Source organism: Lissotriton vulgaris, chromosome 4_1 (genome assembly GCF_964263255.1).
Source record: "Lissotriton vulgaris chromosome 4_1, aLisVul1.2, whole genome shotgun sequence".
Taxonomy (NCBI): Eukaryota; Metazoa; Chordata; class Amphibia; order Caudata; family Salamandridae; genus Lissotriton; species Lissotriton vulgaris.
This window is the reverse complement of record NC_141691.1, coordinates 1807311809-1807329896: the sequence shown is the minus strand read 5'-3', so window position 1 is coordinate 1807329896 and position 18088 is coordinate 1807311809. Positions and strand designations below refer to the sequence as shown.

Below are 18088 nucleotides of genomic sequence, written 5' to 3'. Positions count from 1 at the left end.
CCAATAATTACCTGGCCCCATGAGTTTCGGGGCATTAAGCACCAAAATCCACGTTAGTCACCATTATTTGTAATTTGTAGTTTTTTGTTGAACCCAATAAATTTCATTCTAGCGAAGTGAGACTTGTATTATGAAATAAATGTAATAATGTGTGCACAAAGATAATTGTTTCATGTGCTATACAAAACTAATTGAACTTTGACTATGCTGTGATAACAACCTACCTAAGTCGAGGCATACTTCACTCGTCTTGGTGAGCAGGGTACTTTATAGACACCCTCACCTAGACCTTATACAAGGTCTGGTTCTTAGTGTGCCTTTCTAATTGTGCAATCTCTTGCTTATTTTATGATGGTAATGTGTAACTTTGGATATGAAATCCAGCACATGGTCTACGATGCAAGGTTTGGATTTAAAGGGATTTTTCTCCAGCACTCCTCCAAGACTTAGATGACCTCTGATGTTGCCCAGAGGCACAACAGGGTTAAATTCTATTCATTACTGTTTCACCTCCCATAAACTGCGGCGGCCAGTATAGGTAAATGCGGTGGTGTGGGTGGGATGGTGTTAAGTCGACAGATGAGGGAATAGGTATAATAATATAAACAAATAACACCTATTCCGTCGTGTCAACTCTCCCCCCCCACTAGCCCACCACGCTTACCTGTGCCGGTCGCCGCCACCCATAAGTCCTTTTACAATCCCAGATCATGTCTTTCAGGGTATTGCCAATCTCTTAACAAGCCTGTTAATGTTTGGGTGAAATGGAGTAGGCAGCACATACGTTACACTACACTCTTCCCACTTAGCCATCATGTAGACTGACAGAAAGTGAGATTATCTGTCAAAGAGCCATCTCCAAGGGGATCCCTACAATGGAAAAATATAAAGGAGTGCTAATAAGTATACTTGGTAACAGGCCTGAGGGCAGGACCTCAGGGAATAGCCAGCAGGTCTCGGGGATCTGCCAATACCAATCATAACCTTCTAAACAATGTCCCCAGAGCTAGTGTTGTAAAGAGGGTTCCCTGGATTATTTGCCTTCATAACCTACCACTAGCTTGGCAAGTTGGACAGGATGGGCAAAAGTATTTGTTATTATTTGTACTGGCTTCCCACCCCCTTATGGGTGTTTATCGCTCTATGTTGCTCATTCAGGGAGATATTGTGAGCTATATCCATCATGTAAATGTAAATGTAAATGTATTGGCATTTATATAGCGCACTACTTACCCGTAGGGTCCCAAGGCGCTTCGACCGCTGCGAAACCCTTCCTGGCTTCCCTGAGAGATGGTCCCTTAATGGGTATCTCCAGGGTGAGACCAGGCATCCCCGGCGGTCTGGTGGGGCCGTTAGTGAAGATGAGGCAAGCTAATGCCCAGAGTTGCCGAGTGTGATCGCTGATCAGAGTGGGACCGAGGCGAGAGAATTATCGAGTCCGCTGACCCTGGTCCAGAAACCTGCCGCGCCGGGAATCGAACCCTGGTCCCGGGCCGTCCTCTGCTCTCGGGTCTGCCGCCTCTAACCAGTGAGCCACACTACTTCATAAATTTCCAGGATTCAACTGCCAGCATTTTGTAGTTTGCAAAAAACTCAGCATGCTCAGGCTAGTTCTCTTTAGCGAACATTTTGTCGCCTAACTCAGGGACTTATTCCTTTGGAAAAAGTACCTTCAGTATACTTCTGAGCATCATGGCGTGAAAACTGATCGCTAATACTCAGAGAAGCCACACCAGGAGACCTCTGATTGGCTGACCGCACCCGAGTATCAGGAGCAGCCCATTCAGATTTTAACAAATCATTGCCCAACAAACAGTTTACAGACATGGAGTGGCTGACAGGCCCTTTCTATCATCAGCATGCCCTTTATTCCAGTGAAGGCAGTGCTACTAGTCTTATTCATACTACATTGTTGAAATTGACATTTGCATGCAATGTTCAAGGGAAGTATTGCTCTGGAATAAAATGTTATTTATCTACTAAGATTTGGCAGTCTAGTGTATTCTGCCCTAGCTATAACTTAGCTGTGGAGCCCAGAAAGGGAGGAGCTTCTTTGGGCAAGTACACATGCCATCTTCTAGGTGCAAAATTATGTTAATCTCTTAGGTCCTCCTTCAGACTCTACCTCATACTTCCTTGTGGCGTTACTGGCTCACGCTCCCTCTATTAGCCATATCTCTGGAGCATTCAGAAAATTATATTTTGTTTCCATCTTTGCTTTTAGTTCACTTTGGTTAAGTTGGTGTGGGCCTGACCTACTCTACTTATGGACTACCCTATGTGCTCCTAAGCAACCATGTTTTATAAATCTCCATAAGTGAATACACTGCTACTGTTCATCCAAGCTTTCAGTAACTCTCCTGGAATCCCCCAAGCTGTTTTTACAGATATCAACCCATGCTTTCTAGTTAGAGCATCCTTAGTGGATATGCATTGGCTGCCGTTTCCGTCTTCTATTTTCAAAATAGCACCACTGGCATCTGACGTAATCTCTCCAATACTATAGACTTGATAATATTCTGCTTACTAGTGCAAGTAACAACACCTATCAAATATCTCCAGCCAAGTATGCCCAATCAATATCATTAAAAGCTACCTCTTCTTCTGGAAGGTGGGGTTTACTTTTTATCAGGCTTAAAGCTCCATTTCCACAATTGCCACTGCCATCAGGTGAACCATCAGCAGAGCATAGATCTGAGTTAATATGAACCTTCGGCTCCATCCTCTTCAAACTATCAGCATTAAACAGGCCAGTCATTTTCCCTCGCAGAACTACATATTCATGGGACCTTTCTTGGCTAGTCCTGTTGTAGAGGTACTGAATCTTACATGGAGTTGTTTCTGGGAGGACCGAAGAGTTGGGCTTACTCTTCCTTGCTTCTCTCTATCCTACTTCTCATATGCTGGGCCCACTTCTTTCCTAAGCAGAGACCTTTTAGCTGGAACATTTCTCTCATGCCTCAGCTGACAGACAAGACAAGAAAAACAGATTAACCACCAAGCCTAAAAATATCCAAATGTGAGAAAATTGTATTTTGGCTGTGTCACAGAGATAAAGATATTTTGTTCAACAGTTTGTGCTCCATATTGCTCTATGAAACTGGGTAATTTGGCCCATATAGTTTGTTAGTACTAGTCTTGGAGGCTTTCTTCAAACCCCGTTTTGCACAATGTACTTTTTTCCATAAGTAATTTGAACTATTTGCTGATTTACACTTCAAAGGGGCATAACTTTGGTTAAATCCGAATATGATAAGTATATCTATGAAAGGGACCTGTTGTAAACTCCCCTAAGGTGTACATCTTTGAAAAAAAAGTATTTTAATTATGGATCTTTGTAGATCTGTGTCATAGTGCCATTTTGTAATAACGTTATTTAGTTTTATTTATTGGCGTTTTTATGATTTATTTAAATGTTATGTATTGATGAATTGGAACATTTATGTGATATTTCTGTACGAATTTATTTTTTACAAATAAAATATTTGACTGTCTAAAATGGATCAAATACCTTCTTCCTTGCAAGGGTTTCATTTTGAATATTGGCTGACCCAGCAGAAGAGGATTACTGAGGCTTTTTAATACGATTCAGGTGATTTGAAGTTACTGCCACCCAAACGTTTGTTGCTCTGGCTCAGAGACTTCAAACTTTAGCTCGAAGAAATTGACATGTACAATAGGAAGATGTCAAACAGACTGTGGGCGAATCCTGGTATTCTACTTACTGATGCAATATTAACCCTGCAGCAGATTTAGCCAGCGCTCAACTTGAACCTCTGGCCTCTAGACATCAAACCCATGTCTTGGAGGTATCACACAGCAAGCATGGCTGTGACAGGAACCTCCAACTAAACGGAGTGCATGTACTGCAGCGTTTCAGGGGTCAGAACACCCTCTGGCTCCAGGATCTTTGCAGTTTTTAAGGCCACAATTTCTTGTTAATGATTAGGCTGGGGGGAGGTTCAGGCCAGCTGCCGAGGTGCTGTTGGTGTTCTAGCGCGGGGACACTCCGTTGGAGTAACCAGGCGCTCTATAAGCTGAATAATAATAATAATAATAATGAGGAGAGCTGTGAGGTGAAAGTAGGGCACACAGCCAAAGGGGTAAATAGGTATCAAAGAGATTCGGTCACCGCATTCCGATTAAGCACATAATATTCCATTTGTCAAAAGTCCCAAAAATAAATCTGAGGATAGGTGTGGGGTTAAGGGCAAATTGCACTTCGGACAAATGATTGGTGTTAATTGCATTCATCAAAATTGAGAAATATATAATTCAATAGCGATCTAACATTTTATTTAACAGCGGTCTGCAGCAAAGCTTTCAGAGTTTCAGTGTGTCAATCATGATCACTGGCAAAGAGGAAACTGTGGTGATGATTTACACCACCGAGATTTAGGTAACTGATCCTAAGCAACAAGACTTCACTAGCACTACTGACTTAAAAGGAGTGAGATATTCAGATGTACACAATTCTTGTACATGTCAGAGTCAAGATTGGCCTATAATAGTAGAGCTATACTGAGCAGACAAGGGTATGCTCTTTTACATTGAACATGTATTTGAAAATAGATCCCAGCTGATCGGAGACCCGCCTACTACTTTGCTGCTGAAAATAACTTGTGGAGCTGTAATGCTCCCTCTAAGAACATTTGAGAGAGTCCAATGTAGGAGAGTTATGATGGTTTTCAGTAGGTGTCAGGTTGCTGGGTAGAAAGAGTGGACCAAGACGGAGTTTCAGGCCTCAACCTTGGCTGGACTAGGAACTTAACGCCTGATGCGACTGGGAAAAATGGCTGTAGGCTGTGCAGGTCACACTCATGAGGTATAAGCGATGTGGAAGAGGAATTTCTTTGGAGTGAACTTCATGACATCTGAGTCCAGGGTGAGGTAAGTGTGCACAAAGTATGCATCTTGACCAAAACATAATTTTGTGAAATAGGAAATGTGCAAAATCTAGGCATCCAGGCAAATTTAGGGCTGCATATCATATCCTGGAAGAAATAACTCCAGTGAGGTGCTGTAACGCGAATATCTGTGCAAAACTGCTATGTTTTGATATCCCCACTGGTAAATGATTATATTCCGCACTAATCAGTTAAATTAGCTTTGGAGTCAGACAATCAAAATCTTCTCAAACGGCATTTCTATAAATAAAATCACATAGCATAGTTTTGACTTAAATGATTTCAATGTGTCATTGTTGCTTCCATACCATTGATGAGATCAATGTAAGAATCCCCCAGTACAGCCACTGGTGATAATCTTCTGGTCTCTGTATCAGAATCAAGGCTCTCAATAACCAGCATCTCATAATCAAGTCCTGAGCAGTTGTAACCTTCCCATGTGGACATATAGACACAACTGGAATCTCTGATGATACCTAGAAAATAGACACATATTCAAGTATTATAAAAAAAATATATAAATACATAGTCAACACTGAGATCAACATCAGAACCAAAGGGAAAGGATCCACAGCACCTTTTTATTGTATCACTTATTATTCTTTATGCACAATGAAGCCCTGTTGAATACTTGACCTGATGTACACCTCCACATTCCAGAATGCCTTCGAGTAAGGTAAGAACCTAAGGAGTCATTCGGTTAATGATGTCACAATATATCGCAAAACCCCTGCTGACACCGTCAAACAAAGGGAAATTATTTATAATTATTGTTGTCAGTGAAGCAAGATTGGGTACAAAGAAAGGCGCTTTCTCCTCTTTCCTCACCTTTAATTGCCCTTTAATTGCACTGAATTGTTTCAGTTAAAAGAATATCTTGCAATGTCTTGCTCATTGGTGAACCTTTTACGAGCCAGCCTCTACACACTTGGCAGCCCATTTTGCGAATAGTCTCTCAGCTGATTTGAGGCTGAGCACAAGGGCATTTGGGCTGATTTGAGGCTGAGCACAAGGGCATTTGGGCTGATTTGAGGCTGAGCGCAAGTGTATTTCAGATACTGATTGTGGTTCAGATGGATAGGAATGTGTACATACATTTTCTAAAGTTACAGGGATGCCATTAACTCCCTTTACTTCAGTAGAGAGAGGGCCCCTGAAATTTAACCATCCTGAAGAACTGCAACCTTAAGAACTGTCGAAGATGGTTCTGCAATCGCCACTTGTATTCTTTACTAGAAAAATATTGAGTAGAAAATCTGAAATTGACTTTTGGGTACCTTCTCTATTGCTCTATTACAGAGGAGCAAGGCTTTATTTGTGAGGGCCTTGTTTTTATGCCTGTAAACCTCCCAGTCTTTTTTGCATTGCTTTGTCGTTGTTTTGTCTGTAAGACCTGGAGTATTCTTTATCATTGCAGAGTTGACAATTCATATTGTGAGGAGACTTTTTTGTTTGGTTGTGGCCTTCATGAATCTCAGAATTCAGGGGGCTTGTGAAACTTACGTACTCCTAAGAAAGTGTGCAATGTTGGTGTTCTGTCTTGATGCCCCTAAGGGCCTCATCCAGGATTTGCAGAAGAATATTTAACCAGTAGAGCGCACAGCCAGTTCTTTTCCCTACACTTCCAGATTAACAGCATTGCTATTTAGCCATCCTAATCAATGATAAACAATTGCTGCCAGAAACCAACATTGGGCTCATCCATTGCATCATTAATAACAGAAGCTGAGGCCTTTTTTGCATTCTCTCAAGAGTGTCCCATTTGCCATCTGGAACGAGCTTAAGTAGTGGTGTGATGTCACTTCACTACTGTTTGTCTTAGTAACCCAAGATGGCAACAGCATTGCCTGATCTGATGAATGCTGCAGCCATGGAGCTCACTGTTTTGCCAAAGACATCAATGTGTCTGCATTCCCTATCAGGAGGAGTAGAAGCAGGAGTCATTGGGTTGCACATTCTGTTGGGGCCGCTGCAGCAAAGACCGAGTCTGATCAAGGGTAACATTTCCCCGAATGCCATCATACACAGCAGAGGACCTAAAGAAAATGAAGAGATGGCATTTGATTATAGGGTGGCAACAATGGTCATGTGACCAGTGCCAAGTCCAAGGTGACAGTAGATGAGAAGGTAACCATCAATCAGGCGACCATCAACAATGAGTTGTCATCTATTATGAAAGGTGTGTTGATGATGAGGTAAATGAAGAGGTGTCTGCCACCATAAGGAACCACTGAACGATAAAACAGCTGCTGAGGACGAAATGACTATTGAAAATGTGGTGGCCATTTTGGTAAGACTACTGTCAAGGATGGCTTTTCAGCTGACAGGATTTTACATTTGGGTGACAATTTTGGCAGGAAAGGAGACAGAACACCTGCCACAGTTTATTTCACATCACTTCTGCAGCTGAAGAGTGAGAACAGTGGATGGATGCATCATGAGAGGTGGCAGATTGTAATCTGTCAGTATCTCCTTACTTCTTGTATATCCAAATGTTTTTTTTGCTCTTTTTTGTGGAAGTTGTTAGCAGGGCATTTCTTGTAGATTCATCCATTTAGTATAGGGCATCACCAGAGATGGGAGTATCGCTCTAGAGCCCTCATAAGAACAAAGGTAAGAAACTGTATCTGTGATGAAGTATCTTAGAAATGAAAGTCTTTCAGATGTCACACCTGGATACCTTCAGATCAAGGCAGTAAATACATGTAGGATGCAGTTCACTCACATACTCTTTTAATGCACATGCCAAACAAGCCTTAAAATGGTATTTGAGGAGATAATGGCAATATGACTGTTAGAAATGTGGTTGTTGAATGACTGGGGTATAAGCAGTGGTCAAGGCGCAACCACAATCCTAGTGAGAGTAAGGAACAAGCAAACCCAAAAATAACCTGTGCTAACCCCCCCCCCCCCAGTAGCTTGGCTTAGAGCAGACAGGCTTAACTTAGAGGCAATATGTAAAGTATTTGTGCAACATTACAAACAGTAAAACAGTGAAAACACCACCAAATAAAATCCCACTCTAGGTGAGAAACTTAGAGCTCAATTTAATAAATAAAACAAGACTAAAGCGAAAAAAATCCAATCAGTAGACCCGGAGATATTGCATTTTAACGTTTTAAAGCAAATAGCACCAAAAAGTCTAAAGCACCACCTGTGGATATCTGGTCGCACTGGAAAGGGATAAAGTAAAAAATTCAGACCGTCCACAATAGACCACGTGCCGGCAAAAGGGACCCAGTTAGGCATGCTGAACAGAGAACCTTAAATCCTGGTTTTTAGATTGTTGCATCACGTAGCTAAAGGAATGCGCTGGTTCCGAGATGCAGTGAGGCTGCGATGTGAGGTCCTTTTGAGGATCCCTTCTATGGGCTTGCGATAAAAAGTCCTGTGTTGAGGATGTGGCATGAAGTTTGGGTGATGAGTCAGTTCCAGAAAGCTGGGAGGCTGTGATTTGGAGTCCTGTGTCATCGTCAAGGCTGCCGTCAATGAGGGATTCGAGGGCCTGTGCCAAAAATGAGTGGCACAGTTGAGGTTCTGAAGGCAATGAGGGCAGCAACAGCGATGTGGGTCTTTGTGATGGGTCTAATCCACACAGCAGAGGAAATGCGTCTGTTCCGCTGGGCCCACAAAGGCTGGTAAGCATCTTAAGCACACTTCCAAGGGTCTAGGACAGGGATGGCACCACTTGGTAGGGTAGACTCACAGATGACAGAGTCCAGGTGCAAGGGTGTTTGAATCCTGTTATGTCCCTGAGGCTTAAGATCAGGAGGCTAGCCAACTAGCCCTTGGAGTCACTCTGGGTTCTGGGCTCAAGTGATACAGTTCCAGTCTTTCTCACCCAGGCAAGAGGGCAGCAAGCAGCATGTCAGCACAGCCAGGAAGCAGTTTCTTCAGAGGAGTAGTCCATCAGAGTGGCAGTCCTTGTAGTAGCACAGCAGTCCTTCTTCCTGGCAGTATATCCACAGGTCCTGGAGTGTACTTAAGTGGCGGTGCCTGGTGTCCTTCTTTTATACACAGTTGTGCCTTTCAAGCAGAGGGAAGCTACAGAGGCATGTTTTGGAATTGCACAGATGCCTTGCCCTCCCTGCCCTGGCTCCAGACTAGCTACAGGGGGTATGCACCGTTTTCTGTGGGGACAGGCCACAGCCTATCCAGATGTAAGTGAGGCTGGGCCTAGCTCCTCCCTCCAATCTTATCAGTGATGACACATCCATACACACTTAAGCTCCTATTGTGTGTGGCTGTCTAGGAGGAATACACAAAGCAGAACTGCCAACTACACTCAGTCAAGTGACCAGAGACAGGTTGCAGGCACCAAATGGCTAATGCAAGAAAATGCCAACTTTCCAAAAGTGGCATTTTCAGAATTGTAATTTGAAATCTGACTTCACCACAAGTTAGGATTTGAAATTAGAATTCCCGAGACACCAAGCATTAACCAATTATTTATTCTCATTTGGAAATTAAACTTATAAAATGTAATAAGGCAACTCCAGTGTTATCCGATGGGAGAAATAGCCCTTTCCATAGTGAAAGATGGATTTAGAAGTTTTTCATTACCAAGATATGTAAAACTTAAAAGTTCATGTCCAACTTTTTAAGTACACTGCACCCTGCCCTTGAGGCTGTCTAGGGCCTACCTTAGGGGTGGCTTTTATGTATTATAAAGGAAAGCTTGGGCCTGGTGAAATGTTTATTTTGCCAGGGTGACATGGCAGGTTAAAACTGCTCAGACAGGCTCTGCAATGGTAGGCCTGAAACCCAATTAAAGGGCTACTTAAGTGGGTGGCACAATTAGTGCACGGAGCTCAGGCTCAGCAATGACAGGACTTGGTCACATCTAAAGGGATGCTTAAGTGGGTAGCACAATCATTGCTGCAGGTAGCATTTAATGTATTGGCCCTGGGCACCTGCAGGCACTTTACTGGGGACTTATAAGTAAATTAAATATGCCAATTGGGTGTAAGCCAATGTTACCATATTCTAGGGAAATAATACAAACACTTTAGCACTGGTTAGCAGTGGTAATGAGTCCAAAGGCCAGTAAAAATGAAGTTAGCAAAAACAAGACTGCTAAAGGCAAAAAGTCATGAAGGAACCATGCCAAGGATGTCTGGTTTAACAATGAAATGACCTCTTAAGGGCCAGAAAAGAACATATCCAAAAACACACTCACAGTGAGTGTAGATGGATCTGGCATTTATCCATGGAAGATAATAATGAGAAATCCTGAAGTTCTTTTAGAATCAGTACAGATACAGCATATCTCATATCTCTGTCTTGGGACTCCTTCACAGGTGTCATACAATAGGAAATCCCAACTATGGTGGCCCCTATTGGACGTGAGAGCGGTTAGCGCTTTTACCTCATTGGTCAAAGTTGTGGTGGTTTTAAATGAGATGAAGATGCTACTAAAGAAACACTGTTCCAAGGCATATGCCCAGTTTCACAATGTTTATTGATATTTTAAAGTCTTAAGCTTGCCCAGACTAACTTGATGTAATAATGCAAGCATGTTAATCTATGGAAATTTAAAAAATACCTGTGGGTCATTATATTTTAATTCATCACCTTGAATTGGTCCCTAATGACCTGCAACCATGAATGCATTACTTGTTACCAAAGGGATGCACCTCGATTGCATTGTAACCTGGCCCCTAACCAGGAAGCAAGACTGAAATACAAGATATGAACAGTTGGAATCTGGTGGAGTGTAGCACGCATAGAAATGAAGTCAAGGAGAAGCGCCAAGGATACAGGTTTGCAAACCCCTCTCAACCTTGCTAGTAAAAGGCACAATCAGCATAGGTGGCTGCCCCTAGCATAGCAGCTCAGATTGTAAGAACAAAGGGGATCAGAGGAAGCTCAGGGGGAGGAGGGATTGTGAACTTCAGGACCCTGATGAGCTGTAGCAGTGTGCCATGCTGAGAGCCAAACATCTGCGCTGAACTCACATAGATTCCTTTATAGGAGAATGTCCTACAAGAAGCTCAAAGAATGAACAGTTTGTTACTTTTACCTTACAAATTAAGGCAGGTTGTGACAGAAACATTCTTATCAGCGTACACCAAATACCAAACATGTTATTCTTCAAACCTTTTTTCGGGGCTATTTGATTCACAGGTATTCGGCTGCCATTGAGGTTCGTTAGCATCACTTTAGGAATTCTATAGTCTCCAATTCCATAAGGTGTAAGTCCATCCCACTGGTACTCAGACTGAGCTACCACAGAGCCTGGGCTTCCAAGGAGAGATCCGTCGAGGTCCTTCAGTAGAGCTTTCCTCTTGGCATCGCAAACCATGTCCACGCAGTCGGATGGATTTGCTTTTCTGCATAAATCAGAAGAGGTGAAACTTTACTTTAGGTTTAACAAAAGCTCACATTTTCAAGAAATACTTACATAAAGCAATGCATTTTATAAATAGGAGAGGTGCTACCTCTCCTCTGCTAGCATAAATTCTCCCGTCTAAAACTTTGCTCCAAACAATTTATTTTAACACAAACCAGGGAGAGGCAGAAGTATACAAACATAGAAGCAGATACCAAGAGATTAAAAGGAGTGGAATCAAAGGAGTGGAAACAAAATTGAATAAATCCTAGCAATCATAGATAGATATGAAACATTTACGTGCCTGATGTGGAAGATTCTTTGGTGCATTTTGCTAGTTTACATTCGATATGAGATGAAAAAAGCAGGTTTGAGGAATCAAGATATAACGTGAGGAGTGAAGGAAATAAGTCAGGAAGCAATTTCAAACTCCTCATAAAAAGGCATTCTGCTTATAGTACAGCCATAAAAAGGAAATTAAAGTACAGCAGGGCTGAAACAATCTAAACGTATGCTTCAGCGAGTCAGGTGGCGCTAAGGGTCAAGTCCTGCAAATGATCAGCTTGTTTAGGATGAATAACCTCTTGAAGAAAGGGAGTTATGTCCAAGCACTTGAAGTCTTTCTTAAGGCCAACCTATCCCTAACCCATCAGATGTCTATAAAAACAGTCATCTGAAAATTCTGATAAACCTTAACTGGCAACTACCCAAACCCCCAATCAGTAACTGTTCCTAATGCCTATATTTTACCAAGGCTACACTAGCACAGTGTAACATAGTTAGGTCTGCTGCCTGTGTCACTCACTGTCTTCAAAACAGTCAAAATGTCAGTGAGGGTTGGGCCATAGCAAACATAAAAATTAGAGACAGTGTCCTGTCAGTGGTGGGATACTATGGTCCTAATATAGATGATCCCGCACCACTTCAATCTTTGTATGCACACCTGATGTCTCAGACCACACCAAGCTACTGGGAGGTGATTATAATATTTTACTTGATCCTAAATTAGATAGGCACCCCCTGGTAAAGGTTTAAACCTAGATTAATCAAAAAGAGGCTAGCTATGGGTTGGGGTGGTATGATGTTTACATTGTAAAGATCATGGTGACTCAGGTAAGTTTTGTTGGTCAGGGGTGGCACCCATTGGGTGTCTTAAGAAAGCCCTCACCCACCAACCTAGTTGGTGGCATGCTTCATCATCGGGCCCACCCAGTGACACCTAGCGTGTCCCGGGTGTGCTACGACGCCTGAATACAGCGGAGCAGGTATGTCACTGTGTGTGCGGTGAGGGATGTTAAGAAGGTGAGTTTAAAACGGCTTGGCGGGGGTCCCTATAAAATGGGTGTAGGTGTGATTAAAACTAGTGGGTGTGTAGTGTGGACTATGTGTCTACACGCCCTAAAGTGTATCTAACTGTGAGAGGGGGGATTCCCTTCTCAAGATCACGCTAGTTTTAAGTGGTGTCCTCTTAAAGGTACTTTGAAGTGGCAAAGGTTAGACCAGGATTACTGGTCGATACCGGCTGTGGACCTAATGTGCCTCCTTCGTGGAACCGGTTCCACGAAGGAGGCACATTAGGTCTCTGGGTATAGGGACCCCCGCCAAGCCGTTTTAAACTCACCTACACCCATTTTAACTGTCCTGAAGAAAGCCAGCATATCAATAAGGCACTGGCTGAAACATGTTGACACTCTAAAGGACGTGAGAGGTCGTAACTCGCCTCTTACGTCCCACAGCCTTATTTTTAACCGCTGACGGAGGCCCTATTAATAAAGTCTTTTACCCTCTGGGAATAGGGACCCCCGCCAAGCCGTTTTAAACTCACCTTCTTAACATCCCTCACCGCACACACAGTGACATACCTGCTCCGCTGTATTCAGGCGTCGTAGCACACCCGGGACACGCTAGGTGTCACTGGGTGGGCCCGATGATGAAGCATGCCACCAACTAGGTTGGTGGGTGAGGGCTTTCTTAAGACACCCAATGGGTGCCACCCCTGACCAACAAAACTTACCCGAGTCACCATGATCTTTACAATGTAAACATCATACCACCCCAACCCATAGCTAGTCTCTTTTTGATTAATCTACATATAAACCGGGGATCTGGACTAGCTATCTGGTCCTCTCTCTCCCTCTTGATACACGCAAAGGTTTAAACCTACCTAAAATGCGAGAAAGTTTTAATTGGCTTAAAGACGATCTGGGTCTAATAGATATCTGGAAGCTGAGAGGGGATCAAACCAACAGATTTACTTTTAGGAACTATAAATATGGTCACACCTCAAGAATAGATTTCTTCTTGGTTGACAGACTCCTAAGTAATAATGTCATGAGTGTTCAACATCTGCCCGCACACCTCTCTGATCACTCGTTGTTCCAAATAAGTATAAAATGTGAGTTAGTTCAGGGTGCGAAAAGGTGGACTCTAGATCGGACTCTCTTGTTAGACCAACATGTTATTGATGCTCTAATATTAACTACAGAAAACTATTTTAAGGAAAATGGTGAGGGCAAATTCTCTGACATGATAGTGTGGGATGCTTATAAAGCCATCCTTAGAGGAACATTAGTCGGTATAGCGATAGGTAAAAATAAGTTAAAGAGGTCTAAAATTTCACAAATAGAGGCAGACTTACTAAAAAAGCAAGCAAATCTAGAATCTACAGCCTCAGAATTAGAACAAAATATTTTGAAAGACAAAATTATGAATAAGAAACAGGAGTTGGCTCTGTTCCTATAGTAGAAGATAAGGGAGAGATGGCAAGCTAGCTCCCTGTCGAACTACAAATATGGCGAGAACAGCAGCAAACTTTTAGCTTGGAAACTAAAAACTGAGTCTAATAGAAATAAGATAACTGCTATTCATAAGGGGAACAGCGGGCAGATAGTTGAAGATAAAGCAGGTATTGAAGAAGCTTTTGAACTTTTTTTCAGTCTTTATATGAGGAGGATCTATCACCTCTCCCTATAACAGTGGACACCTATTTAAATAACTTACAAACCCCGAAGCTAGTATATGCCTGTGAAACTTTAAATGTAGAAATTACTTTGAATGAGGTATTAGAGGTAATAAAAAACCTCAAAAAAAGTAAAGCAGCAGGGCCCGACGCTGTACCAAATGAACTCTATGTAGCTCTAAAAGATCATCTTGCCTCTAAACTTACAGATGTGTTCAACAATATTTTTTCTGAGGGTCACTCAATCCTTAAATCCTGGAACGAGGACACGATTAGTTTGATTTTTAATGCCTGGTAAAGAACACTCCTACTACGAGTCATATAGGCCAATCTCGCTCTTTAATGCAGACTATAAAATCTTTACCCAGGTCCTAGCAAAAAGACTAGGCTCTTTTTCTGATAGGCTTATACATGAAGATCAGAAGGGTTTTAACAGAGGGAGTTGCAGGGGGACAGAGCTATTGATATTGCAGCCCATGAGAAGGTACCTCTTGCAATATTTACATTTGATGCGGCTAAATCTTTTGACCGTGTAAATTGGTCATACTTACAAAAAGTTATTCAACATAACAAATTAGGCCAAAACTTCTCTAGGGCAGTAGCAAATATTTACTCAGCTCCAATGGGGAAAATACTCATTAACAGCAGTATATCAAATAGTTTTCAAATTAAGAGAGGCACCAGGCAGGGGTGTCCTTTCTCCCCCCATCTTTTTAACTTATATATAGAACCGTTAGCAAATGTGATTGGGCCTCCAAAGAAATCACCCCATTTAGGTTCAATAGTTGGGAGCTAAAAGTGGCACTATATGCCGATGATTTAATGATTTGTTCAAGCAAATTAAATGAAACTTTCAATAGCATGAACAGCTTACTAACAGATTTTGGGGGAATCTCAGGCTACCAAATAAATAAGCAAAAAACGGAGGTAATGCACTGGAATATATCTACTCAATGTCTTGAATCAAAAGAAATAATTAGATATCTCGGTATTCAAGTCTCAAGGAACATCGAGGACATCACCCAAGTAAATTTGGAACTAAAAGCTAGCGACGAGGAAACTATTGAAGTAATGGAGTTGTCTATCTCTCACGTTTATGGGGAGGGCAAATGTAATAAAAATGGTCATCCTACCAAAATTCACTTTTGTCTTTAATACAATCCCCTTGGAGTTTAAGTTACAGTATATTAAAAAGATACAGAGTGAACTGAATACTTTTTTTTGGTCATCCAAAATGTCCAGGATAGCTGGGAAAAAACTTAGCCAGAAAAAACATCAAGGAGGGATAGCTAGTCCGGATCTCCTGCTGTATTATAAAGCCTTTCATTTCAAGAATATAAGGCATCTGTTTCGGGACTATGAGTCATACCCTGCCTATTGGAAAGCAGTGACACAACATAATCACTGCCTTTATAAGTTTGGACACCAAAAGTTCTTCAAAAATGTCAAACTAAAGTTGCCAAAATTTTCTTTTAAGCTATGGTCAGATATAAGGAAAATATGGCAATTCCCATACTATAGCCCGCAAGCACTGATATGACACTCTCCGGGAACTCCCGAATGTTTGAAAGATTCACTAGCAGCGCCTCTGAAAAGAGCTGGAATATCCAAGTGGGGAGATCTTTTGGAAAATGGCCACTTAAAAGCATGGGATGAGCTAACGGAAATAACGAAGAATGAAATATCAAGATTTACATTTTACAAGTTGCTTCGCTGGTCTAAAGAACAAGAGACTTGGCCGGACTTTGTCGTAAACTTAGAGAGTGAATTTAATAAACTCGCTGGGAAGAAAGAAGTATCAAAGGGGAGAAGGATTCTGACGATGACATCCCAGACCATAAATGGAAGAAGATTTTCCCAGCTCAAGATTTGCAACAAGCTTGGCAAGTATCCTGCACTTACTTATGGCACATTATAATTTCTGCCCCTCTTAGAAAAAATCATTTGTTTACTTTGCACAGATCTTAATGGACCCAAGAAAGGCTGTCAAAAATGAGCTCCCAGGTGACGAGAAAATGCCCAAAATGCGGTGAGAAGGATGTAAATGATATTCACATGTATTACTCGTGTCATCACCTTGATTTATTTTAGAGCGAAATTGGTAAGATTATTGATAAGAGTCTAAATACGATTGTTAAGGTAAGAGCTTTTACTATTATTTTTGGTATTCTGGATCCTGAAGATTCCATTTATGTTTTAACGAAAAAACAGAAATACCTTTTGTTTACATTCATACTTCTTGCTAGACGCGAGATTTGCATAAACTGGATTCTTACCAGTTCTCCTACGGTTGATGACTGGGTCTGATCAATAGAAAAATTTAGAAATCTGGATAGAGACAGAGGGGAATGTAATTGCACAAAACACTGGGAATTATGGGATAATTACAGGTGGTATGTTAGGAAGGGATGTCCAATGATTTCAACAAGCGCAATCGCAACTTTAAGAGTTATAGTGGCTGGAACAGTGATGTATAACTCGTGGAAAGTGTTTGTTTTAAGATTTAGCTCTCACCTCACATCTCGAGGGCGTACAGTGTGAGGTGACCCTGTTGCTTAAACAATAAAGATCGCATAAATGAGGACAAAAAAAAAGTCAGTGAGGGCCCCTTTTTGGACTAGGAGGGTTTGACCATGTTTCACCCAAGCTGCGTGCTCTTGACTGGCTCTCTGCACCAAAAGGCATGTTCTTCATGTCTGCTTGTGTTATACATAAAGCTTTCTAACATTAGGTACCAGCCTTTCAGAAGATGTATTTTCACAAATATTCACCCTCCCACACACTGCTATCGACATAAAAGTTCTATTGACCTTACCCGCAGTCAAGGTTTTCTAAAGTAAGAGACAAATCCTGCTGTGTCAGACAGAAATACTCTGGAAACTGGTCTAGACTCCATGCAAAAGGAATCAACTACCTTTAACTCAAGGAGAATCTCAAAACTTGGTTCGCCCACAAAAAAATCCTCCCTTTACTTTTCAACATAGATTTAGCCTAGGTCCTTGAATTCTTATTACATCATTCCACTATAGTGCCAGAAAAGTTAATATTACAAAAACTGTTTACTTGTCTTTCCTTTCATGACCATGATGTGCTGTACGATTCATCTACATCAATAATTTATTCAGGCTTAACAAACAATTTTACATAGATAATAGAAAAACAAAATGAAGAACCTATTTTTGACATGTATTCAAAAATCAAAAAATACTATAGAATTAATAATCGTTAGCCTTCAACAAAATAAACACAGGCAGTATCTGTAGTAAAATCATGACAGACCATGCCAATTACCCACCAAGTCAGTGAAAGGGAGCTGATAAAAATGGATTAGCATGTGTGTTTTTCTTTGCTCAAAATGTAGAGAAAACCGACAATATGTAGGCAATACCTTTACAAGAAAAAACAATCGAAAGGAAAACAAGAATATGAGTGTATGAATCTAATACGAGCCTTATGTTTGTTAATAAACGACTGGTTAATTGTTTTTGTAAGTTTTAACAAAGTTTGTTCCTGTCACTGTTAGGTTAAGCAACATATTCTACAATGAGATATCCACTGTCAATTGTAGTCTCAGTCCGTAGATCTTAGTTAGATATTTGCCACACAAAGAAAGAACATTATTTGGAGTTGTCCCTTTTCTATTTTAAATAAAGGGTTTATCATACATTGGAGACAACACACATTTGTGGAGCAGATCATCAACTGTAGGAAGGTTCCCGTGATGGGCGTAGTGTGTCAGAGGTCCAATGCCTGATTAAATGCATATGCTACTGTGCTCTCCGGCAACTTGCCCTTCCCTTATCACAAAGTGGTTGATCCACTTATTAGGTATTGAAGAAACATTGCTGTATAGGACTTATTAACAGTTACAAATATTGATCTCCAATGGTG

At 41.4% G+C, this 18088-nt stretch overlaps 1 protein-coding gene across 1 annotated transcript in view; it reads right to left on the bottom strand.

Annotated features, from left to right (window-relative positions):
* The window catches only part of LOC147724585 (fibrocystin-L-like), a 505554-nt gene that overhangs the window by 65187 nt on the left and 422279 nt on the right, over positions 1–18088 (bottom strand). The window contains exons 71-72 of the mRNA XM_086918064.1: positions 11007–11239; positions 5216–5383 (exon numbers count right to left, since the gene is read on the bottom strand). Coding sequence (XP_086774190.1) covers positions 5216–5383; positions 11007–11239 — 401 coding nt within the window. The remainder of the gene's footprint in view (positions 1–5215; positions 5384–11006; positions 11240–18088) is intronic.